The sequence below is a fragment of the Anser cygnoides genome, chromosome 2 (genome assembly GCF_040182565.1).
Source record: "Anser cygnoides isolate HZ-2024a breed goose chromosome 2, Taihu_goose_T2T_genome, whole genome shotgun sequence".
In the NCBI taxonomy this organism is placed as follows: Eukaryota; Metazoa; Chordata; class Aves; order Anseriformes; family Anatidae; genus Anser; species Anser cygnoides.
Genome location: NC_089874.1, coordinates 1,048,504 through 1,073,634, shown reverse-complemented (window position 1 = coordinate 1,073,634; position 25,131 = coordinate 1,048,504). Strand labels below are relative to the sequence as shown.

The 25,131-nt window shown below is 54.4% G+C and overlaps 1 protein-coding gene across 5 annotated transcripts in view; it reads left to right on the top strand.

Moving 5' to 3' along the window:
- DHX30 (DExH-box helicase 30) overlaps positions 1 to 23,508 on the top strand; it is a 35,023-nt gene extending 11,515 nt beyond the window's left edge. For all 5 annotated transcript variants that reach the window (XM_066991032.1, XM_013197993.3, XM_048053346.2 and 2 more), the window contains 18 exons: positions 1,475 to 1,605; positions 3,865 to 3,975; positions 6,028 to 6,383; positions 7,513 to 7,639; positions 8,326 to 8,475; positions 9,223 to 9,375; positions 10,861 to 11,682; positions 14,355 to 14,433; positions 15,309 to 15,413; positions 16,444 to 16,619; positions 17,694 to 17,900; positions 18,285 to 18,366; positions 18,912 to 19,105; positions 19,189 to 19,348; positions 19,647 to 19,804; positions 20,261 to 20,364; positions 20,530 to 20,669; positions 21,378 to 23,508. In XM_066991032.1, the coding sequence (XP_066847133.1) occupies positions 1,475 to 1,605; positions 3,865 to 3,975; positions 6,028 to 6,383; positions 7,513 to 7,639; positions 8,326 to 8,475; positions 9,223 to 9,375; positions 10,861 to 11,682; positions 14,355 to 14,433; positions 15,309 to 15,413; positions 16,444 to 16,619; positions 17,694 to 17,900; positions 18,285 to 18,366; positions 18,912 to 19,105; positions 19,189 to 19,348; positions 19,647 to 19,804; positions 20,261 to 20,364; positions 20,530 to 20,669; positions 21,378 to 21,613 (3,491 nt within the window). In that variant the 3' untranslated portion in view covers positions 21,614 to 23,508. The remainder of the gene's footprint in view (positions 1 to 1,474; positions 1,606 to 3,864; positions 3,976 to 6,027; positions 6,384 to 7,512; positions 7,640 to 8,325; positions 8,476 to 9,222; positions 9,376 to 10,860; positions 11,683 to 14,354; positions 14,434 to 15,308; positions 15,414 to 16,443; positions 16,620 to 17,693; positions 17,901 to 18,284; positions 18,367 to 18,911; positions 19,106 to 19,188; positions 19,349 to 19,646; positions 19,805 to 20,260; positions 20,365 to 20,529; positions 20,670 to 21,377) is intronic.
- Positions 23,509 to 25,131: the final 1,623 nt, after the last annotated feature.

Genomic DNA, 25,131 nt, shown 5'->3' with positions numbered 1-25,131 from the left:
CTCTTGAACGCAGCTCCCTATGCCCGCATTACAGGGCTCTTTGCTTAAATACTTCCTGCTTTGGAGGCAGTCGTTGTCTAGCTTCATTACAGCAACTCTGTGATCGGAGATTTTAGGAGAATGCAACGGCAGCTCTCGGTGATGCTCCGAGTGTCGTGGACGGGCCGCTTCTCACTCCTCAGTTTGGTAGCTCCATCAGGAATCCCCGATTCCGGGTTGTGTCGTGCTGACCCCGTGGTCCTCGTGGGTCCCACAGCTCGGATGTTGTGTGGTTCTCTGACTCGTCGCTGATACCTGCCCTAATACCTCTAAAGAACCAGAAGCCTTCTGAAAAGTAGTCCCCGGCCCTGGTGGTGGTCTGCGAGGAGGTATTAATGGAGTTCTGCCCGCCAGGGCAACGTTTGTTGGTGAGCTTGGCTTTGTGGGGTCAGGTTGTGGGGTTTTGTGGGGTCAGGTTGGCGTAGCTGGGCTTGCTGTTGCCGGGACGGGAGATCCCTTTCCCTTCTCCTGTTCCTTGTGCCCGTTTTGGGTACCTGCAGGACCGTGCAGTTGGCCAGGTTACTTCGGAGACATTTGCCTCCTCGCGCCCTGCCTCCTGCCGGGGCAGGTTCGTCTCCGAAGGCTGCGCTGGCAAACTCGGCTTCAGGGGGTTCTCTGAACAACTGAGCACAAAATCGCGTTCCCAACTTGTAACCCCGCAAAAGAAGGGACCCGAAGCGTTCTTCTGCGTTTTACGTTCACGACGAGCGGATCTAACGAGTCACTTCGCCTGTTGCCGAGCCCCTCGGTTTAACCCCGAGGTGGCGTGCGTGGCTGAGGAGGCGGCTGCAAATATCAAAGTCTGTTCGAGATGGTTACTGCTCAGTTCGGTTTTGATACCGAAGGATGGCAAGCAGAGCCACTTTTCGCATTCACAGCGAGGAAATGGCACCAACTCCTCGCGTTAATCTGGGCTTCGAGTTCTCTGCTAGGGTGTTTGCATTCGGGTTCAGTTGGGTGTATTTTGTCTGACAGTTTTTTTGTTGATACCGTGAGTTTTGGGGGGGGAAAACAACAGTCACAACGGTTTGGGAAGATTTTTTAGTGTTGCCGAATTAGGGTTAGGACTGAGTTAGACTGCCAATGCTGCGGTTTTAACTGGAAGTTTTAAATTCATACTTTGAAAGTGGGGGGGGGGGGGAAGTAATCTCTGCATTTCAGGAAAAGTATTGGTGATACAGTTAGGCGTTTCGGAAATGCAGTATTGTCTTGTGTTTGGCGTTCAGGAGACTTTACACTCCTATGTACCATTTTGCTGATGCCTGGAGACATTGTGGGTGAACCTCTGAGCTTCTGCCTGCTTCCCTATCTGTAGCCTTAGAGACATTTACGCTCGCAGAGCTGCAGCGAAGCAGGTGTTAGGACATGTCTTTGAACAGGACTGCACAAGAACTGTAAGACGTTTAGTTCTTCTGTTGTTTTTTTTTTTTTCCAGATTCCAGAGACTTGTTGAAGGAATTTCCACAGCCTAAAAACTTGCTCAACAGCGTGATTGGACGAGCCCTGGGCATTTCTCATGCAAGGGACAAACTGGTGTACATCCACACTAATGGGCCAAGAAAAAAGGTAATTCTCTTGCACCAGGCAGTGGTGGTAGGTGGGTATGGTGTGAGTGAGCCAGGAACACTGCTAAACCTGGAAGTAACTTTTTAAATAGAGAAAGTTATAGCACACAAAGTCCACATAAAAGTTGTATTATAATCTTTCAAACAAGATTTTCTCACTTCTTCCCGTTTCTCTCTTTTCGTGTGCTTTAACAGGTATGTAAATGTAGGTTCTGTCCACCTCCTTTTGTTTGTGGAAGGATGAATTTTTGTTTTTTTTGTCCTGTAACTGGCTTTCCTTAGCAGGAGGCCATGTAGTTTGCTGTTGAATGTGTTGAGCTTTGTAACCTACTGCCTTACAAAATGGTAATTGAGTGCTATATGGTAGACCTTAGGGCTACATTTTGTTTCTGTATTCTAATAGAAAAATGCCTAAGAAAGCCTAAAATTGCAATAAGAAAAGATGAATTTGTTTGGAATGGAGGGAGGCTTCTAGTGCTACTTAAGGGCAAAATTAAATACAGAGGTGGTTGTTGTTAAATGGACCAGAGGAATTCCAGGCAAACATTTTGCCACTCAGTTGGAGCTTGGATGTACGACTCTCACGTCCCAGTCTGCGCTATGAATTGAGCCGGCGTTCTTAACTCAGGGGTGCTCTCGGTTCAAGGGTTTGCCTCCTCCTGTTGTACAGCCTCTGTGGCCCCAGGCCTCTCGCTCTGTCTCGAGCAGAAAGCCCCTTCCAGCTGAAGTTTAACGGTAACGTACATTCCAGGAAAAGATTCAGTTCTGATGGATTAACATTTTCCAATAACATTCTGTCTTAAAACTTCCCAGACACTTTTCATTACCTCATCCTTTTTGAGCATACGCATGTTTTAGGCAATACATTACTAGTGGTTACTTTGGAATTCCTTCGTTTTTTGTGTTTCTGCGTTACTTGCCTTTCCTCAAGCAGTAGTGCAGTTTCCTAGCTGATGTTTAGGAATGCCATACCTAGTGCCTCATCATTTTTAGTCTGCGTAATCAGATCAAATTCTTGCTAGCGCTTACACAGATTGATGTCGTCCATAACTTCAGATTTCTTAGAAACAAACATACAACAAAACAATAGAGCAGCTCTCGTAGAAAACAAGGTGGGGAAAAAAACAAAACAAAAAAACACAACAGGAAGAAGTGTGGGGACAGGAGGACAGGTGAGACAAACTGGGGGAGTCCTGGTTGGAAGTGGGCAAGACTTTTTTTGTGAGCACCAACTAACCCGGCCTTCACGAGACAACTTTTTTCTCCGCAGCTCCGTGTCTTTTCATGCAGAGTCCTTAGGCAAAATACGCAGCAATTTTCTGCAGTAAGATGAGATTCAGATGGCAGGCAGGCAGGCAGCCAGATGGAGGCTGTTGAAAAGTCAGGAGCTTTTTTTCTAGCCTTATAGGTGGGGTTTTCCCAGCGGACCTAAATGCCACCTTTCATCTTTGCTGCAGAAACAGGAGAGAATTCCTTCGGCATTTCCCTCCTTTGAGCCTTGCAGAAACTCGGCTACGGCATCTGCGGGGCCGGGAGTAGAGCGAGCTCTTCATTTGGAGCAGTTTTTACCAAAGGGCAGGGTTTAGCTCTCAGTGTTCTTCGCAGGTTTTTTCAGCTGCTTTGAACCAACCGTGCTGGTAGAGGAGGAGCTCTGGTGGCACTGTTAGTTCCGTAACAGCTTGTGCCGGGCAGCACGAACTGCAGGCTGCTTCTCTTCTGCCCGAGGAGCGCGGTACCTGCCTGCGTAACCGCGGTGCAGGATGCTGCTGATTGAAACTAGGATAAGGAAGCAGAAAGATTTGCTTGCCGTTGCAACTGGAAGTGTGTTGGAGAGCGCGTGTTGCTTCTCTGGTGTGGTGAGCTGCAGTGCACACAGGAACAGTTACTCTGAAACGGAATTGTTCTCGCAACAAGCTCTTGGCATTTGATTCCTTGGGGCTGACACGCCGCAGCCTGCGAAGCTCCGGCCTGCGGTACGTGGCGCTGTGCTGGAAAGCAGCCTGCTTTCCGCGCCTGCCTCGGCCACGCGGCTTCCATGTGGCTGTGGGCACCTTGTGTCTGTTTTCAGGCTTTTGTTTCTGTGTTACTGGGATGGAGCATCCCGTAGAGCGACTGAACAAGCAGTTTGTTTGGGATTTTCATTTGTAGTTACCTTCTTTATCTGGAGTTCAGAGATGTTTGAAGTAACAGTGCTTCTGGTGGAGGGGAGAGATTGATTGCTCTGTGCTGTCTGACTTTACTGCTTATCTTTGCTTTTCAGAAAGTCACTCTGCATATAAAGTGGCCTAAGAACGTGGAAGTGGAAGGCTATGGGACCAAGAAGATCGATGCTGAGAGGCAGGCAGCAGCAGCTGCATGCCAGCTCTTCAAGGTGAGCTTTTGCCCCTTAGCTTGATGAACCGAGCCTCTGAGTGGGCAGGTGAAATGAGCATTTTGGTGAAATGATTTTTGACTTTTTATCTCTCTCTCTGCATGTTTACTTTCTTAGTTGGCCCGTCTGTTAATCGGGAGTAGAGAACGAAGTCTTGAGCTGTCCAAATCAATTTGAGTTTAAAAGCGCAATTGCTTCTGCAGCCAGGCTTGAATTCACTGCGTTCTTTGAGTTCTGGTCTTTGTTCTTTATGTCCTAGACCTTAATCATCTTCTATCTTGGTCTGAACACCTGTGGCCAGAAGTAGACCTTTCCTCCAGTATGTTTGCTGTTACTATTCGCTAACTCACACTTGCAAGTCTACCTGTGTGTATTTGCAAGCATGGTAGCTTCAGAGACTTTCATTTTCTTGTCACTTAAGCCATAGTGTGGCAGTTGTGTGTTCTGGTTTAAAGTTGTGCTAATCTGCCTCTTATTTCTGGCTGGAAATGGTCAATGTGTGTGCGCAGCCAACGTCGAGCAAGTACTGCAAGGTTATAAAGGGCGCTGTCTAAGATGTGGTGTGACGTAGCAGCTGTCTGAGGATAAGGTGCAGTTTGTCCCCAGCTCTCCCGCTAGCTCTGCCTGTAACCTCGGGCAAGTGACTTTGCTTTTGGAGTTTCCCTTTCATCCGTGGAGCAGGAACAACGCTTCCTGCGAAGGAGCCTAGCAAAGATGCCAGGTGCTCTGGCAATAGGAGCTTTTTGATTCCCTTGTAGGGCAAGAAAGCTATGTTAAGAAATAACTATTTAGTTTTTAAGTTAAACCTTCAGAAGTTAAGGATTACAGCGTTAAAACTAGCAGTTTCTTGAGCTGCCTTCTGATGAGGTTAGTTTTTTTAATCTTGTGATCAGCAGAACTTGTTCCACTGACTGCCTTACCTGAAGCACGGTGCTCGTTCAGTTCACAATCACTGGAAGTATATTTTTGTTTCCTCCTCGCTATTCAACATTCAATGAAAGCATTGTTTCTGGCTTTCTTGGGAAGCCTGGAAGTTTTCAAGGGGGGAAAAAAGTCCCACCTACACTTGCAATAATAATATTCACTACATTTTGGGAAATGGTTCAACTGTGCTTTCAGTTCAGAACTGGAAAACAACGAAAGACAACCCTGGGACCGTAGATTAAGCATGCAAAGTTTTAACCCACGTGCTTTGCCAGCTAGACCTCTAACCAAGAGAAACCCCTCGTAATGGGAGGCCTTGTGCAGTCCTAGCTACAGAAATAGCTACAAATGCTGCTCTAAGTGAAGAGTCATCAATTCAAGAAAAACGGTGGTGTTAATTGGAGTGGAGATGAGTGGTGACTTTGGGTACAGCAGCTAGCAAAGTGAGTTCTTGCTGTCCTAGGCACTCCTACAGCACAAAATAACACCACCGAGAGGCCTAAAGATGTAACTTTTAATGTATTGCAGTGGTCTGGTAAGATACGGTGCGTGGTGCAACCTAGGTATACCTGGAACTTTGTGTAAGGCTCAGTCCTAAACGTAGGTGGTGAGCCAGCAGTAACTGGGAACTCCTCTGTTTCCGGAACCAGTAGATTAGGAAGATCTTCATACTCCTTATGCAGACTGAAAAGAAAAGGAAGCAAAAAGAAAAGAAGCAAACCATTCACTGAATTCTCACCTTGTGTTATCCCAGGTTATGTTTGTTTAGGTTTAGCCTTACCAAAAAGATGCGTTTCATGCTCTGAGGTGCATTTCAGAACTTCTGAAATACAAGGTTTGAACTATATTTGGTAAAATACCCATAGATCTAGCCCAGCCTTTGCAACAAGCTACAGGATACCAAGCAACTGGGCTCTGGGAAGGGCGGTTAGTGAACAGATTTCCTCGAAGTAGCAATAGCTGGAGGAAAGCTTTACGTTTCTGCAAGTCCCCTTTCTTTCTCTCCTCTTTCTGTGTGATACGAAGAAATTACTCCTGCGTTTCTCTCCTTCCCCAGATGTTTTGTTTCCTGCAGTTGCCCATCTCTGTCTCTTTACTGCAGCTAACAGTGCGTTTTTTCTCCTGCAGGGCTGGGGTTTGCTGGGGCCCAGAAATGAGCTGTTCGATGCTGCGAAGTACCGGCTCCTCGCAGACCAGCTTGGCTGCCCCGATGAGAGGTGGTGTTCGGAGGGCAAGTGGCGCTCCAAGTCCGGACCTTCTCTCGCCGACTTGTCGACCTGCTGGCGACGGATGGAGCCAGACGATTCCATCCAGCCCATGGAGCAGGGCCGCATGCCTAAAGCAATGCGGAGAGAAGAGCTGGAGGAAGGGGAGCTAGAGGAGGGGGAGCTGGAGGAAGGAGAGCTGGAGGAAGAAGCGATTGATGTTTCCGATTATTTACCTATGGCACATCAGGATGCTCGAACCTCAGGCAGAGACGCAAGGTAAGTCTGCTTTGATAGCTGCTGATGCAGGGCAATAAAAAAGGGTTTTCTTCATAGCTGAGGCAGCCCTGTGGTTCCTCCGAGTTGAGCTGCAGCTTTCCACGTTGCTGGTGTGACCTTAAGGAGGCTATAATGAGGTGGGGATCGGTCTCTCCTCCCAAGCATTAACTGATAAGACAGAGGAAATGGCCTTAAGTTGCAGGAGGTTTAGGTTGGATAATAGGAAGAGGGTTGTGAAGCACTGGAACAGGCTGCCCGGGGAAGTGGTTGAGTCACCGGCCCTGGAGGTCTTCAGAAAATGTGTAGGCGTAGAGCTTAGTGTCATGGTTTAATGGTGGACTTGGCAGAGCTAGGTTAAAGGCTGGGACAAGCTGATCTTGGCGGTCTTCTCCAGCCTAAATGATTTGTGATCTATGACCTGTAGGTGAGCCAAACAGTGACTGTTGTGCCAGTTCTTACCTGAGAGAGAGTGGGGCAGCCTGATCTTGTACCTGGCTGTAATCACAGGGGAGTGCTGAGGTGTCATCTTTGGAATCCTCTCCTTTGGGTAGAGCGCTGCCTACTCGTTCGCTCCCTTTCTCATTCTTCTGGGCCTGAAGAAATTTCTGTTTCCAGAAAACCGTGCATATGCAGTTAGGAGTCCCTTTCTTGATACCCCTACCCCCACGGTTTTGGGGGCGATATTAAGTCTGCTCCTTTTCATCCCAGTAGTTTCCCATAGTTGCTTTCTTGACTTCATGCTTTATGAGCACAAATTTCAGATTTTAATAGTCAACGGGAGGAAAAAAATCCGTAAGGACCTGGCGGTGGTGGTGGTTGTTTGTAGGGATGCTCTTTGGATTCAGAAATCTAACATTGTCTTTTGTTGTTGCTTTTTTTGTAGTTTTCTAAATAATTTAAAACCTGTTGATGGTATCTGGTTTGTAGTACTAGTGTAAAGGCTTCCTTGCTTTTTAGTTCTGCACTGGGTGATTATTCTGGGACTGGCAGACTTTAGCAGCCAGATACAACTTGACTTTTCAGATGCGAAGGCGCAGATAACCTTGATCTTAGTTGCAGACCTGAAGCGAGGTGGGTCTGAGCACTGAGTGGATGTTTGCGTATCCAACTGTTCTCCTCTTCCGTCTAGCCGAGGAGGGAGTTCCATCGAAATGACAGACGACAACACTGCCATCCGTGCTCTGACGCAGTTCCCGCTTCCCAAAAATCTCCTGGCCCAAGTGATTCAGATCGCCACCTCTTCCTCCACGGTCAAGGTAAGGAGCTATCCGAGTGGCCCCTGCCGGGGACCGACCTGCAGGGGATGAGGCTCAGAGACTCGGGCTGCAGTCTCTTTGGGTGCTTCTTTGGGCAGCTGAGAACTGGGGAGAGACGGGAGGTTAACGAGGCCCAGAAAAATCAGCCTGAAGAGCAAGAAAAGTCTTAGTGGTAGGAGCTAAGGAAATAGAAGCACCGGGAACATTGTTACTTGAGGTCGGGGCAGTAGAGGAGCAGTTAGTGTGAACGAAGGAGTGGATTTTCTAAGGCGATAAGCTTGCATTTCCCCTAATATCCGCAACAAACACAAGCTGGTGTTACTCGGAGAAATGTGCGATTCCGGTGCTGACGGAATCTTTCCGCAGCTCGGCTCCTGGCAGTATGTGGTGGTTCTGCTCCTCGGCGTGTGTCACCCAGCTCCTTTCCAGACCTCGTGCGCTTTAGCAAGCCCTAGCTGGGCTCACCCCGTGTGCCACCAGGGTTGTTCTGCACACAGCTGGCTGCTCTCGCTCCTGCTTCAACTCGTGAGCTCCGGGGTGGAATCTAGTGCAGTAAACCTGTTCTGGTGTTTGAAAATAATCCTGATTTCGGCTCTGCTTGGAAATACTGGGGTATATTTGAAAAATCTCTGCCCGTGTAGGCTCTTAGCAGCACCCCAACCTGATGTTGGTTCTGTGCCTTTCAGGAATACATGCAGTTCCGTACAGTAGGCACCAAGACCAAGATCTGCAAGCTCACGCTCCGCTGGCCCTGCCCGATGACTTTTGCTGCCAAGGGCCGTCGCAAGGTGGAGGCAGAAAACAAAGCAGCGGCGTTGGCCTGTCAGAAGCTTAAGGTAAGCACGTGTGGTTCCCGCATCCCATCTCTAATCCGTCATACATAGGTGATCCTTGCCCCTCGCTCACCATATTTGAAACTGATGTGGTGACGCCTAAAACGTTCTGATCTCTGACTTCATGCTCAATAAGCACGTTTTCAAACCTTAGGATTCAGTCCAAATTGCTGTTGTACCCCGCAGGTATCCCCCTGTGATGACCCCTTGAAGGCTGTTGGGCTTGTTTTGATCCCTCAGCAGAGCGATGTGTGGGGATTACTCCTGAAGCGTTGGCTTTTTCGCTTGGACCCCTCAGCACTGCCTACTAAGACAGGCTATCTTCCTGTTCTTGTAGGCGAGCGAGTGCAGCCACATTGCTGTGTTAGGTTTTGCTGCAGGGGCTGGAATTAGCAGAGAAGAAGTCCAAGAAGATCGTGTAGGGCTTAGTACTGAGTTGGCACAACAAACCAGAACCACAGCAAGAGAGTTAACAGCCCCATGGCGAGAGGGTTTTGTCACCTACACTTGCGGCTGCTGTTTTTTTGGTGGATCTGTTTGAAATCTTTTTGTGAGCACTGCGTTGGGGGCAGGTAGCAGTTTCACCAGAGCTGCGACGGGGCGTGTTTTTGCCATGCCGAAAGCAAGCAGTGGTAGGTTTGAGCTACGAGGCAGGGAGTTCACCCGTCAGAACTTGGAGGACCTACACGTGCCGGCAGGTTGCATGCAAGTCTTGTGTCTGATGGCCTGGTTTGCCTCTCCTCTCTGCAGAGCCTGGGCTTAGTGGACAAGAACAACAACCCTCTCAGCCACGCCATGTACAACATGACCTCGCTCCGGGAACTTGGTGAGAACCAGAGGAAACCCTGCCACATCAAAGTTCCTGAAGCCACCCTGCGCAAGATTGAGAACTACCTGAATCATGTAAGGCTTCCTTAGGCGCCTCAGAACCGCCTTTGGCTGATCACATGTAATGTCAGAACTCGGACTGCGTGCACGTGGGTTGAGAGCTTCATGCCACAATGTCGGGGGAATTTATGACTTGATGTTTTGCCACAAAACTTTGACCCGAGGGGAAGGAGACCCTTTCTGGGCAGTGGGCCTTCTCTGGATGTATTTGTGATGTTTCTCTGTGTTATTTGGCCTTTGGGGGTGTTGGGGAGTGCAGTTTTTGCTTATAGCCTCCTTTTGTAGGCTTACGACCTCTGCCTTATGCAGCTCTTGCTAACATAAAACCCTGGTTATACCTTGTTGCTTTACAAGGACCGGGTGCTGGTAAGTTTTCAGGTTTCCCTTGGGGGAGTGTCTCTTAGAGCACTTCTAAGTTAGCAGTGGGAGCAGATCCCCGGCACCTGGCAGTGAGGTCTCAGGAGATCTCCCTTCCTGCTGTGGGGTGCACACCCACGGGAGCCGAAGCGGTGCCAAGACAGGTTTCCTTGGGAGCGTTCAGTGCCAGTGTAAGGTGAGGACGGGCACGGTGCAGGTATAAATGTCTGTAGCTCATTGAAGCAATTAAAAATGATGCCTGTGTTCAGAAGCCGGCAAGTCACTGCGCAGCACTGTTGCAGCACCCTTGGTGAACATTGCAGATCTCGGGGGGTGTTTATAATATCTTACAGATGCTGTAAAGTCAACCAAGTGGTAGGGAGTATCCTAGGAAGCCAAAACCAGGCCTAAGGCAGCAGACGTTTCTGGATGACCAGTTAGAGTGGCCAAATTAAGGGCTAGCTTGGTCTGCCTCCCGCGTGCGGAAGGCTTGCCTTTGCGGCCCTGAGCGAGGCTGAACCCGAAGCTACCGATCTGTCACTGAACTTCTAATCCTGTGAACAGCCAGGCCAGTGCTTCAATTTTTGTTCTAGCCAGTTCCCGACCTGCTGTTGCTCCTTTTGGTTATTCCCATCGGATCATGAGGATTGGGTATTTCTGGCTTAGCTGATCACTCATGTTTTGGGCAGGTTACACGTCCGGGCTTCCCGAGGGAAAGGAGGGTGGAGGTGCAACTTGAGCGTTTCAAAAAGCTGACTTCAGGGGCTGTTGCAGCGCTTGCAGGCAGTGCAGCCACTGACTCGGGGAGCGTAAGGTGCTGTTCTGGGCCTGTCAGCTCAGGCCTTGGCGCTGCTGTGTCTGTTAGACCAGGCTGCACACTTCAGGGGACGCAGGGAGCATGCAGGGAGCTGCTAAGTTGCTTTCTGAGTTGAGGTTATTTCAAGTGAGAATTACTTCCACCTAAAGTCTGAAGGGTACCTGAAAAAAGGAGGTGGGCTACCTAAAATCTGGGGAGAGTTTGATAAAGCTTTGTGGCCACTGCAAAGCCAGTCTGGCTGAGTCCGTTCCAGGCACTTGTTTCTCTTTGCGTTTCTGAGGACTGGTGCTGAACTTGTCCCTCACACCTTTCTCCGTCTCCCCCAGTACCCAGTGGACATCAGGGAATCCAGGCCCCGGATTGCTGATGACATGATGAACCTGAGCAAGGAATCGGGCGCGATAAGCGACGCGATCACGGGGAAGACGTACATCCCTATGCTGGAAGCAGAGGAAGTGCGCCTTAGCCAGAACCTCCTGGCCCTCTGGAAAAGGAGAGGATCCTCGTGGCAGGAGAGCCACCCGCTGCCGGTGGATCCTCACAAGGACACCATCCTCTCGGCCATCGAGCAGAACCCCGTGGTTGTAATAGCAGGAGACACGGGCTGCGGGAAGACCACGCGGATCCCTCAGCTCCTGCTGGAACACTACATCCTGGAGGGACGCGGCGCCCGCTGCAACGTCGTCATCACCCAGCCCAGGAGGATCAGCGCCATCTCGGTCGCCCAGCGCGTGGCGCAGGAGCTGGGGCCCAACATGAGGAAGAACGTGGGCTACCAGGTGCGGCTGGAGAGCAAGCCCCCCGCCCGGGGAGGAGCCCTGCTCTTCTGCACCGTGGGCATCCTGCTGCGCAAGCTGCAGGGCAACCCCAGCCTGGAGGGCGTCAGCCACGTCGTGGTCGATGAGGTCCACGAGCGAGACGTCAACACGGATTTCCTGCTCATCCTGCTCAAGGGCATCCAGAAGCTCAACCCCGACCTGCGCCTGGTCTTGATGAGCGCCACGGGAGACAATCAGCGTTTCTCGCATTACTTTGGGGACTGCCCCGTGGTCAAGGTGCCGGGCTTCATGTACCCGGTGAAGGAGTACTATCTCGAAGAGATCCTGGCCAAGCTCGGTAGGCACCGACACCGGCACTATGAGATAAAGGTGGGTGTGCGGCACGGCGCTGAAGCTGTTCCCCTTGGGTCAGGGACTGGCTTCTGGCGTATCTGCAGGGCCTGGAACCGGTCCCTCTTCCTGTGGCTCTTGGGCATTGTTGGCTCAGCTTTAATGCCAGGTCAATCCTCCTGAGCTAAGATCAGCTTAGCAGAATCCCTTGTATTTTAATTAATTTATGGATGAAGAGGACTTCAGATTTAAGTTACTTTTGTCCCTCTGTAATGGGAAGTTTGTTTATGCCTGAGTAAGCCAACAGCTCGGCGTACCTGTGCGTACACAAACGTGCAAGTCTAGTCCGAGGTTAGGGTGGCGGTGACGTGGAGCAGTGTTCCCCGAGTGCTCGTTATCTCGCACGACTGAATTCCTTGCTGTCCTCTTTTTACAATTAGCCTTACTGCTCCGAACTGTTCTGGTAAGCGCCCCCCAGATGCGTGCTGTTCGCTGGGGGTAACCGTCACAGAGTGGGTCACAGAGTCACAGAACCGTTGGGGTTGGCAGGGACCCCCACAGTTCCTCTGATCCAGCCTCCCAGCTCAGAGCAGGGTCAGCCAGAGCAGGCTTACGAGGAAGTTTTGGGTGTCTTCCACGACAGAGACTTTGCAGCCTCTCCGGGCAGCCTCTTCAGTGTCTGAGCGCCCTCGCAGCGAAGGTTTTTCCTATGCTTAAACAGAATTTTCTGCATCTTATTTGTGCCCGTTGACCTTTCCTTGTTTAGCCTCACGAGGTTTCCGTCAGCCTGTGGAAGTTCCTCCCGGTGGCTGAGCCACCACCTGGTTGTATCAAGGACTTCCCCCAGCTTTGTATCGTCAGCAGACTTGCTGAGGGAGGCCCCTTGCATTCAGGGCCATCTTCCTGTTCCTCTCGTGGCTGGCTGTTTTTTTTTGCCCCTGCTCTTCTTAAGCTGACCTGACTTACGTTCCAAATCGCTGAGACAGACAGCTGCTGCTCCGTGCCTGGTGGATTTGAAGGCCTGGTTTTGCCCCCCAGAATTTCACTTTAACTCTTGCTACTCGTTAGGTGCTGTGGAGTAGAGGTACAGGAACGTCAGCTAGCTTCCCAGTCTGGAGAGCAGGAAAGGGACCGCGCATTCTCACTCCTCGGCCGAGGAAACTGGCAGCAGTGGGGACCAGGGCAGGTGCCAGATGGAGCCAAACCCAGGCTCCTGAGGTTCCTGGCTCCTCGTCCTGGGGAGGCCATCCAAGAACAGGCATCTGCTTGCTCCAGAAGACGCTTTGGAAGTCTGTGCACCTTTCTGCTGTCTGCTGCGTCGCTGCTTATTTATCTGCGTGTGTCCTCCTGCAATCACAGGATATCCTGAGCTGGGAGAGAGAACCCGTGGTGGTTGTCAGGCCTACTCCTGCCTGCGCGCAGGGCACCCTGAGACTTAAACGTGTCTGAGAGCATCGTCCGCGAGCTGCTGGAACACCCAACGGCTTGGGGCTGTGGCCGCTTCCCCCGGGAGCCTGCTCCAGTGCCTGCCCACCCACCCTTGTTCATATCCAGTCTGAACTTCCCCTGACACAGCTCTAAGCCATCCCCATGCATCCTGCCGCCAGCGAGGAGAGAGCAGCTCCTCCTCTGCTCCCCCTCTCGAGGAAGCTGCAGGCAGCAGCGAGGCGTCGTGGCTGAACCCCGCCGGCAGCCAAAAGCAGGACACGAGGTCACCCCTTGCTCTCCTCCTCTCGAAGCTGAGCAAACCAAATATCTTCAGCTGCTCCCCGTAAGCCATGCCCTCTAGCCCTTTCACTTCTTTCTTGTCCTTCTCTGGACCCATCCTAGTATCTTTGGGCTCCAGAATATAACAGGTAAAAAACTGTGCTCAGTACCTGAGGCGTGGCCGCAGCAGTGCTGGGCGCTTTGTCCAGGAGGACGCTGTGAGAGACAGTCTCAAAGTCTGCCAAAATCCCCAAACCCCACAGGCTTCACCCCCTGGGCAGGTGACCTCGTCATAAAGGGGTATCAGGCTAGTAGGGCACGGCTTGTCCTCATGAGCCCGTGTTGGTCTTGCTGCCTGTAATTGCCAGGGTCGTCTTTCTTACCCTTGCTGAAAGTGAGAACAACGTGGGCACGCTCCCAGTCAGCTGGGACCTCTCCAGATTCCCAAGAAATTCCCACTGAGAAATAGCAGAGGGTCTTGCAGTAACATCGGCCAGCTCTTTCAGTACCCGGGGACGAGTCCTGTGGGGCCCCGGAGATCTGCGTACGTCCGGTTGCAGCAGCAGATCCCACGCGAGTTCAAAGTCAGCTGGGAGCTCACCGCTCCCCAAGTCGTGGTCCTGCAGCCCAGCACACGTAAAAGACAGAGGCCAAGGCGGCGTTAAAGGCGTCTGAAGAGGTGGCTCAAAGAGTGACCAGCCCCCGTGGGCCCAGCACACTTGAAAGCCGTTTCCCAGGGACCTTTCTGACGATTTCCTCGGGCAGCCCGAGCTCTGCCCTCCCGGCAGCCAGGGCAGTTGCTCCGCTGCCCGTTTTTCTCCCAACACCACAAATTTTATACTCCACCACTGAGTGATCGCTGTGGCTGAGACAGGCACGCCACTACGCCCGTGAGACCACCTCCATTTCCAAACAGCAGAGCTCGGAGGGCACCTTTCCCAGTCAGCCCCCTTAGTGCCTGTCTCAGAGCTGTCTGTCCTCACTGTGCTTCCTGTTTTATCCAGCAATCAGATGATGAATGCGTCCTCGACCTCGATCTGATCACCGACCTCGTACTCCAGATTGACGCCCACGGAGAACCGGGTAGGTTCTGCTTTTCCCCCTTCCCCTTTCCTTTTTTCTGGGGGGCAAAAATGGTACATGCAGAGCCCAGACCCTGCGTGGAGAAAACGTTGTGCTGAGTTCTGCAAGGCCGCCTGGAACTCCCGGTGAGCTGAGTGGCCTCAGCCTGCCGCGACCTGATTCTGAGTCTTCGGCTAAGGCGACGTATGAGTCCTCGTGCCTTAGGCAGAGGCTAAGGCGAGCAGTGCTCCAGGCAGTTACGCAAACCCCTCTTTCCTGGAGTTCGGGAAGCTGTCTGGAGGCCGGGTTGGTTGCTGATTCCCATGTCGGTGTGTCCCAAGGTCCCGGTGTCCTGAGAGACCCCGTTCCTGGGCTGAAACTGTCTGTGCACCAGCGTCTGCAGCCTTGTGCGGCACAGTCCGGTTCCTTTCCTGTACTGGAGACCGGTCCCCACTAAGTATCCTTCCCTGGGAGGTGATGTTTTTGTGTAGGCAGGATTTTTCAGATGGCTTCTGCTAGCTTTGAAACGCTTTAAAGCTTTTCGAAGGTATTCACTCCCAGAACGCAGCCAGCCTTGTTTCCTTTTGACTTCAAACTTCTGCCCTGAGGAGCTGACAGGGGCAGGTAAGGCAGAGCAGGCGGGCAGGGCACGTTTCCCTGGGCCTGACTTCCCCAGCGGCTGCATCTGGCATCGGTTCGTGATGAGCGGGGCGCAGGTTTCCTCAGCGACCAGCTGGCAGGGGGCATCCCAGCCCTGGCCCTGCTTTCCTTTGGGTTTCTCGGGCTAAGGGTTGCTGTGGGCTTGGAAATAATAGGGGTCCTGTCTGCGGTTCCTGAGTCTCCGGCGGGGAAAGAGCTCTTGGCTTGCTAGGTTACGCGTTCTTGCTCTGTTACAGGCGGGATCCTCTGCTTCCTCCCTGGCTGGCAGGAAATCAAAGGAGTGCAGCAGCGCCTGCTGGAGATGCTGGGGTCTCAGAACAGCCGGTACCTTGTCTTACCAGGTGAGGGGGCAGGGCCGGATTTCTCCCCAGGATTCAGGAGGAGAGGCCAATTGACTTGATGAACCCCTTCAGCTGTTGCACACAGATAACAGAGCAAGTTTGTGTGCTCTGATGTATGCAAATGCGTATGTGAAGCACAAAGAACTCCTAGCAGAGGCTATCCAAGCCAGCGTGTGATTAAAGAAACTGGCTTCCTGGCTGCCTCCAGCAATGCAGATGTAGGCGAGAGGAAACTGCCGAGTTCTGCCTTGCTGTAGCTGCGTGCTGGGCCTAAATAGAAAAGCTCTGTGAGACTTGTTTTGGGCGATGGAGGTGCGCTCCATAGTTCGTCTTCTGTTAGTGAATTTAATGTTCTGCATCCCAGGAGGGAAACGTAAAACCAGAGCCAGGATTACCCTGCAAGGTTTCAAAGATTGTTGGTTGGTTGGTTTGGTTCTTTGTGTGTTTTTTAACAGTCCTCCCTATTCAGCGTCAAACAAGGTCAGAAGGGGTGCGACTTTGAACAGCTCAGCTGCTAAAAAACGCAGGTGTTTTTTTGTGAAAACTGCACATTCTTGTGCTCCCCTGCTGTTCTGTGCAGTTGTTGGGAATTTCTCTGCATCACTGGTCTGTAGTGTGGAAAATATGATATCAAAGAGCTATAGGCTCTTGTCAGTAATCATTTTTGGAAAGTCAGAGCAGACAGCATTGAGAATACCCCGTTCCCCTGCCCCAGAGGCCTTTTATACAGGGGAAGCTGCAGAACTGGACTCTGGAAGGGAGTGGGACACAGATATTCTGGTGGTGCCATTCACCTCCGTGGGGTAGGAGAGGTTCAGAGGTGGTGTGGAAGTTTTATTTCACTTGCTTCTTTTTTCCCTGAGGTCTGTCTGGCAGGAAACTGCTGACAGTGACTGTCGGCATTACAAGTGGCTTCCCTGTCCCCCATTTCTGGAAGTGGGAGGTGATGGTACGGGAGGGCTGCGAATCTTTGCTCACCTCGGCCTTTACAGCAAAGCAGGGCAGGACTGACTCTGTTTTTATCTGGTAGTGCACTCTAACATCCCCATGATGGACCAGCAAAACATCTTCCAGCGGCCTCCGCCCGGCGTCAGGAAGATCGTCCTGGCCACCAACATCGCTGAGACCTCCATCACCATCAACGACATTGTCCACGTGGTGGACAGCGGCACGCACAAGGAGGAGCGCTACGACCTGAAGACCAAGGTACCGCTGCCTTCTCGCCTCTGCTGAGTGCCTTTGGGTTGTGGTAGACCTCACGGATGTTTTCAGAGCAGCGTTTGAGGAAACCACTGAAGGGGATGGTAGTCGCTTCCCTTTCGGCCCCGGGGGCGCTGGCCCTGTGTCCCTGTTTGGGGACTGGTTTGTGACTCATCGCTCAGAGCGTTTGCCTTCGGCACGTTCCCTGCCAAGCTTCTCAGCAGCTTCTGCTGAACAGGCAGAGCCTGGTACCTTCAAAGAAATCGAAGGCAAACCCCACTCACTCCCCAGCTCTCTTTAACACCGTTAACGTTTGTAGCTTTTCCATTTGCTCTCTGCCTTTTCCTGTGGCTTCATCGTAAGCCTCTTTCTGCCCGACCAAGGCAGCTTGGACCTACTGGGTGCTGCTCCTTTGAAGCCATCTTGACCCCACTGTCTAGGCGCTTTTCAGTCAGCCGTAAGGGGGGGTGGTGCAGTGCTCAGGCTGTTTCTGGCAGTATCGGGCCTTACAAAGCTCCTTGGGAGCACGTTTTCGTAACAGCCTGAAGGCAGCTGTGCCACCGCTGCTCCTGGCGGGAGGGATCCCGGCTGTGTGCTGCTGCCCCTTCCCTTCCCTGTGCTAGAACATCTCGCAGGGCCAGGTGGTGACTCGTGCCTTGGAACAGGTCTAGTTTTAAAACAGGCGTTTTATATTTGCCCACTTTTAGCCCAGTTCATCTCACAGGGCGGTTCCCAGCAGGCCCTGCAGCGTCTGTGCTGGCGTGCGGCAGGATTGGTGCGGGGAGGCTGGGACCGGGCCCTGCGGGCAGCTCCCAGCAGGGCACTTCTGTGAGCTCCTGGTGAGCGCCGTGTCCAGCAGGTGGCATCCAGGTCTCACCCGTGTGCTGAGCGGCTCAGGCCTCCGCACTGCTGGAGAACGGCACCGCAGGGTGCAGGATAACAGCAAGGGTTTCTCTTCCCCTTTAGCAGGGTGGCTGATTGGTCCTGAGGAGTTCCCAAGGTCCGTGGGCCAGACGGAAGGCTCCGTTTAAAGCGGGCAGATAGCCGTGAGAGTATTCACCCCTAATTCTTCTCCTCCAGGTGTCTTGCCTGGAGACAGTGTGGGTGTCCAAGTCAAACGTCGTGCAGAGGCGAGGGCGTGCTGGCCGCTGCCAGTCAGGATTTGCCTATCACCTCTTCCCTCGCAGCCGCCTGGACAAGATGCCAACTTACCAGGTTCCAGAGATCCTACGCACCCCACTGGAGAACCTGGTGGTTCAGGCCAAGATCCACATGCCAGAAAAAACAGTAAGCACAATACACGCCTGCAAGACTGCATCTGACTGAGCCAGCAGAATGCGATCTGCCTGGTGCCAGTTCTAGAGATGAGATTTGACCACAAACACGAGTAGGAAAAATCCAAGACGCTGCCGACTCTAGTTCTTGCTTTCCTAAACGCGCTGCTTTCTAGTGAAGTTAAGACCAGGACATACGTAGATTATCTAGATCACAGAGTGTGTCTAAAAGGCACTGTGCAGAAATGGAGAGGACTGAGCTCATATTTCCTGTAGGCAAACCAGGAGGGGAACTTGTGGCCGTGGGGCAGAGCAGTGGGCTCCTGGAGGCTCTCCCGCTCTCTGGTCTGGGAAACGTGCCTTCCCCCCACTCCCCATTCTCCATTGTGTGTTGCAGGCGGTTGAATTTCTGTCCAAGGCTCTGGACAGCCCTGACATCAAAGCTGTGGATGAAGCAGTGATCTTGCTGCAGGAGATCGGTGAGCTAAGGCTGCGTCCTGGTGTGGGCGTGATGGAAACGCGTTTGCTGTCTGAACGTGGGAAGTGAGAGTTGGCACAGGATCCCGCGGGACGGAGTGGGCAGGATTGTCCCTTGATAGGGATGGCAGCTGGTAGGGACTTCTCCAACTGCACACGTTGCGGTGCTGTTGTATTTTCTGCACTGCTTTGCTCAAAGAGTGGAGAGAACTTTCCAAATTTTTTTAAAAAAAAAAAAAAAAAAAGAAAAAAAAAGTTGGGCACAGAGAAAGAAGGAAAACTGTGACCTGGGGTCCGCATCTGGGGTCGTTGTTGGTCATCGTTTGGCTGTTCCAGCCCCTTCTTTGGTCTCAGGTCCTTCCCCCCGGGGGTGGGAGGTTCTGGGTGCTTGTGGAAGGCCCCTGTGCTGTGTGCCTCTTCGGCAGGTCACAGCAAATCTTCCCAGCCCGGTAGGAAGGTTCTCCTGGCAGCTCCCAAAAGCGACTGGCTGCCCCTTTGGCCCCCCTCGGAGCTGAGGGATACGCCCTGGTGGGCGGCTCTGTTGCAGGAGTGCTGGACCAGCGAGAAGCCCTCACCACGCTGGGCAAACGCCTCGCCCAGATCTCCACGGATCCCCGGCTGGCAAAGGCTATCGTCCTGGCCTCCATCTACCGCTGCCTCCACCCCCTGCTCGTCATCGTTTCCTGCCTCACCCGGGACCCCTTCAGCAGCAGCCTGCAGAACCGTGCGGAGGTGGACAAGGTGAGGAGCCCTCCTGGAGGAAGGCAGAAATCAGGTAAAGAAGGGGGGCTGCTGCTCGCCTCACCCGCGCGTCTGTCTCCCAGGCCAAGGCTGTTCTGAGCCGGGAGAGTGGGAGCGATCACCTCGCCTTTGTCAGAGCTGTGGCGGGCTGGGAGGAGGTGCTGAGGCGTAGGGACAGCCGCGCCAGGGATAACTACCTGCAGGACTACTACCTGTATGGCCCCAGCCTTCGCTTCATCAACGGTGAGTCTCTGAGGCCTGCTTCTCCCTTCCCTCCCCTGAAGAGGCTGGAGCGCTGGGGAAGGGCACGGTGCAGGAGTGGGGGGGGGCGGGCAGACGAATCCTGGGGCGGGTGCGAGTTCTGCTGCTGGCTCTCGGGAGTGCAGATACAGCCCTGGGGAGGCCCCAGGCAGGAAAGGTCTCCTCCTGTCCTGGTGCTGAGGCTTTGCCCCCGAGGCTGGAGCCGGTGCTGCCCTGCCGAGGTCGCTTCACGGTGGGGTGACGGAGAGGGTGATTCGCCGGTGCCACCTCCTCCCCACAGGCCTTGTCAAGCAGTTCTCTGAGAACCTCTACGAAGCCTTCCTGGTGTCATCCCCGTCGGACTGCACCATGCCCTCGTCCGTATGTAACCAGTACAGCGAAGAGGAGGAACTGGTCAAGGGAGTGCTCATGGCTGGGCTCTACCCTAACCTCATCCAGGTACCGACTCCCTGCTCTGCAGTCGCTCTCCTGGGCTTGCTGGTCGCTGTGGGTAGCGCAGGGAAGCGTGGAGGTGCCAAGCGACAAGAGTCTCGTGCTCCTGGGAGCGTGTCCCCTGGGCTGGCTGCCTGCTTGTGCTGCTGCCTGCTGGCCCAGTGCAGTCCCTGGATCCCTCCTTGTGAGGAGCGGCCAGCACAGCCTGCGCGGCTCCGTGCTGTGGTTCTTGGGAACCACCCGGGTCATATCCTTCTCTTCCTGTTTGCTGCCCCTCGCACGGTGCTTGGTGACTTGTGGGTCTGCTTACCCAGCCCCATATGTGTGCTCTGCTACGTGGCGCTGCTGGAAGTGGGGATCCTGCTTGCCCTACGCACACAGACAGTTGTGGGGAAACTCGGGCTGGCTGCTTGTGGGCAGTGCCTGCCCACCGTGCGGCTGTCTGAGATGCTCTCATTTCAGGTGAGACAAGGCAAAGTGACCCGCCAAGGGAAGTTCAAACCCAACAGCTACGCCTACCGGACAAAGGCTGGCACCGTTCTGCTCCACAAGTCAACGATCAACAGGTGAGGGGTCCCCGTGTGCGAACAGGGGGGCGGTGACACCATGCGCTTGGCTCCCCAGCACCGGCGGGCTGCGCCGAGGACCCCAGCAGCGCCTCAGGCTCGTGTGCCGGCACCAGAGCGCGACACGTCTCGGTCCGCGCCTGACGCAGCTGTTCCCCCCTGCAGGGAGGCATCCAAGCTGTACAGCCGCTGGCTCACGTACTTCATGGCGGTGAAGTCCAACGGCGGCGTGTTTGTGCGGGACTCCTCGCAGGTCCACCCGCTGGCCGTGCTGCTCATGACTGACACAGACATCCACGTCCGAGGTGAGTGCTGCGGCTGCTGCGGGGCTAACGCCCGCACCTCCTCGCGCTGCTGCCGCCGCCCCAGGCACCCTGTTCCTCCCCGAGGACCGCAGCTGGAGGGGCTGCGAGTTGGCTACCCCTGGTCTCCGCTGTTGTAGCAGCTCTGCCTTCTTGGCCAGCTCTCTCACCCTGCTTCTTTTTGAGCCTCTTGCTTTGGAATTGGGTGGTGCTGTCCCGGGGCCACAAGCGCAGTGATTCGTGAGCTGCTCTTGGCAGTAGCTCTGCGGGGCGGCAAGGTAACCGAGCCAAAGGCAGGCTGAGCAAGCTTTGCCTGGAGGCTCACCCCTGGGGGAGCGAGGCGTCGGGCTGCTCTTCAGCCACGACTGGGAAGGAGACTGGCGTGTGGGGAGGAGCGAGCCCTTCCTCCCGTGGATGTGTTGCTTTAGCCCCTGGGGTTTGGGTGCTGCTGCAGTTGGGCTTAGCCCTAGAGCGCAGACACGCTGTGCCGTCGGCCGTCAGCCGTGGGAAGCGGGGGAAAGTTCCTGCTGCGGTGGGTCAGAGCACTGCCAGGCTTTTGTGGGAACGCTTTGGCCAGATAAATCCCCCAGACGGGGCTAAAATGAGCGCGGGGTGGACCTGCGCCGCCCCTGGTGGAGCGGGCTGAGCGGACAGCACCAGAACAGCCCGTCCCCGTTCCTGCTTCTCACCCGCTCTCTTCTCCCCACTAAGATGATGGCTGGCGAGCAACAGTCTCCCTGACAGACAGCGACCTCCTGGTGCTGGAGGGAGACTCCTACACCATCCGCCTCCTGCGTGATTTCCGCGTATCGCTCTCCAAGATGGTGGAGACGTGCCTGTGCTATGAGATGGCAGCCATCCCCGGGGACCTGCACCACCAGCACAGCCAGCTGCTCGACATCCTGGTGGATCTGCTCAAAGGCCCTCCTGGCAGCTTTGGCGCTTAGGCAGAGCTGGAGGATTGTGTGGGGACTTGTAATTTGTATAAAGATGTTCACAAATGTTTATTTAAATAAAGTTCTATTTATCCCTTGTGAAGTCATCTCTCTCCATCCTAGAAGATTAATGTTGTCTGAATCTCCTGCTGTCGGCTCCGTGCATGGTCACCGTGTAGGAAGAACCAGCGCCGTACCGCCTGGGACGGACTGCGAGCGCCGATGGACCCTGACGGGAGCTTCGTGGACCCCCCCCCACCTCCTCCGCTCCAACAGCGTCAGTCCCTGAACTGGAAAGCAAGGACACGGCTGCTGCGTGCCGTCCTCCGCCCCATCCCCACAGGGCCGGGCAGGAGCAGCTCTGGTTCGAGAGCTACTCCGGGCTCAAGAGGAGGACGGATGTCTCGGCCCGCCTGTGCCTGCTCCGGGGGCCGGGGCCGGGCACAGCGTGGATCCAGCGGCTCTGGCGCAGGGTGGTGATTTCTGTCATCGTACCCCTCCCCGCACCGCGCGCCCCAAGGACGTCGGAGGGGAGGAAGCCCCGAAGGTGCCGGAGGCGACGCTCCACGCGGGACCCGAGCCTCACAGCGGGGCCCTGCCGCCCCACGGCGCGAGCGCAGTCGTGGCGTTATGAGTGTGAGATGTGACTCGTTGTTCCTAATCTGCCTGTACTCTTTGTCTTCTTGCGTTGTTATTATTTTCTTTTTTTATTATTTCTTGTTCTCCCTACGTCAAGGAGGCCGGATCCCTGTAACTCGTGCAACACAGGACGCGATTGTAGATGCCAGTCTGCCTGTGAGCGCTTTCTCCTGCAGGAGGCCAGGAGCATAGGCACAAAATTCTTTGTTTTCTATGAACAGGGACCATATTTCTGTGGAAGGAGGATTGCGACAGGCGCAGCATTAAATGGGAGGTCTGGAGTTTAATCCCAGCTTTGCCTTGGATCCCCTGTCAATTGAAGACAGTGACCTACCTCACAGGGCTGTTGTGAGGCTTCGTTAACGTTCGTAACGCATGTGAGACCTCAGGCAGGACCGTGCCACGGAGGAACGAGTAATGCACGCGCTGTGCGGGCGCTGGGGGAGCCGAGGGGTTGCGCCCACGGGGGCGGGCGCGCGGCGTGGTGCTGGAGGGAGGTGCTGCTACTGCTGTGCCCAGCAGCTGAGCAAAAGGCAGTCACAGGGCCTGGGATTATTTGTTTTTATTCACCATTTCTTATGCTCTTTGTATCTGGAAATCAAGGCGAGGTGAGCGCCCCAGCTGGGCACGCTGCTGTGCTCCGCTGGGGGAGGAGGGGGCTGAGCTCCTGCAGGTGTGGACGATGGCGAAGGGGGTCCCTGCCCCGCAGCGTCCCGGCCGCGCTGGGGCCCGGGGCTGCCTGCTGCTGGGGCCACCTTTTGGTTCTGCCACTTGTTCTCTACTAAGATTTAATTTACTCGTCATGGGCTTTAATTAACGGAGCTGTGGCCCCTGCCATCTGAGGGAGTGGAGCAGGGGGGGGTGCGGGAGCCCCACGGCTCCAGCGGCTGTGGGCGAGAAGCACAAGGGCAGGGGGTGGCGGGGGCTCGGGGCCGCCTCTGCCCTCCTGGAGCCGCCGGGCTCCCGCAGGCGGTCGGAGTCCTGCAGCCTGTGTTCACTCGAAACTTTTCATCTTCATTTCACTTGCTTGAGGTTGTCACTATTATTTGACCAGTGTTTGTTTCTTTTGGCCTGTATAATGGGCAGTATGGTTTTTTCCCTTCCAGCAGGTTTAAAAAAAAAAAGAAAAAAAAAAAGAAAAAAAAGACTAAGCTATTGTCTAAATGGTTCAGAACTAGTGTGATATTGGGATACTTCAGTGGCTGTTATGTGATACTGGATCTTTTTACAACATAGATTAAAGACAATAAAAAGGGATAGAGTAGTAACTGCCTCTGTCCTCTTCCTTCTTTTTATTTATTCGCTTGCGGGGGCTGACCAAAGGCTGGAGCTGGGAGAGGGGCAGGGAGACCCCAGCCCTGCCCCTGCTTGGCCTCGCGTGGCACCAACCCAGGGACCCCCTGCAGGGGGGGAAGGCGCAGCCCCAGCCCTGTTGGGGTGTCTGCTGCCTGGGGTGGGTGCAGCAACGGCTGCTTCAGCTTGCGACAGGACACGGGGTGACGGCTTTGAGCTAATGGAGGGTGGGTCTGGGTTAGATCCAAGGCAGAAATCCTTCCCCCTGTGGGTGGTGAGGCCTGGCGCAGGCTGCCCCCAGGAGCTGTGGGTGCCCCATCCCTGGCAGTGCCCAAGGCCAGGCTGGATGGGGCTGGGGGCAGCCTGGGCTGGGGGCAGGGGGCCCTGGGCATGGCAGGGGGTGGCCATGGGGGGCTTTGGGGTCCCTTCCCACCCAGACCCTGCAGTGGTTCTATGAAGAGCACTCCGAAGCCTGCCTTGAAAACCAAAGCCTGGGAGTTGAAGCGTTTTTTGGAGGGACTGGGGAGAGGTGTCACAGAAACAGGGACGTGCCCCCTGCTCCAGCCCGGCTTCCCGCAGCTCTTGGAGCCAGGTACCCAGGAGGAAAGGCCCGGGGCCTTGGCAGCTGGCTGGGGGGGCGCTTTCTGAAAAGCTGTGGTGGGTAAGAGGGGTTGGGTGCTGCCTTCGGGACAAAGGGACATGGGAAAAGCCTTTTCTCCCCCCCCATGCACCCAGCCAGCAGGACCCTGCACACTGAGCTTGACTGCATCCTGGTGAGGAAAGGTAGAAAAAGGTTTTGGTTTTCTTTGGTGTGTGTGTCGGGGAGAGCGGCTCTTTGGGGCTCTCCATTCACAGCTGTGGATGGAGCCTCACCCCCCCCCCCCCCCCCCCCCATTTGCCCTGGACCCAGACTTGGCCATTGCTCCACCAGAAGCCCCCGGGGCTGGGCAGAAGCCAAACCTCCCAGCGGTGTAGCTGGCCAGGCTGCTCCCAGGCTCCCCCCACGCCCACCCCAGCCCCTTTACCTCTTCCTCTGGGCTCCCCACACCCACCCCAACCCCTTCTTTACCCCTCTGGGCTCCCCAGGCCCCCACGAAGGCACGCCATGCTGAGGAGGAACATCTAGAAGCTTTATTTCAACCCTTTACAATAGTAATAATAATCACAACATCAAATCAGGAAATGTTGCTAAGGAGACAGTCGTACAGCCCTCGGAAGAGGGTGAGACAAGGCAGAAGCAACCCGCTACGAATTCAGGCCGTGGCAGGAGGGGCGCTGCCCCCCGGCCCCTCTCTCAGGCCTCACCCCCATGCAAGACCCCCCCCGCCCCAGCCCGCTCCTCCCTCCCTCAGTGCCCCCCTCGGTACAGGTAACGCCGGCGCCGCGCTCCGCCACAGCCGGGCCCGGCTGCACCCCTCCCCGGGCAGCACCGAGGAGACGGTGCCTCTGCCGAATAATCCTATGACACAAAATAATGAGAATACTTCACATTTAGCGACCGCTTTGCACGCTGCTCACGCCTCACAACAGCCCGGCGAGGTAAGTAATTATCGTCCCCACCTTGCGGGTGGGGAAACTGAGGCAGAGAGGTTCCGTGA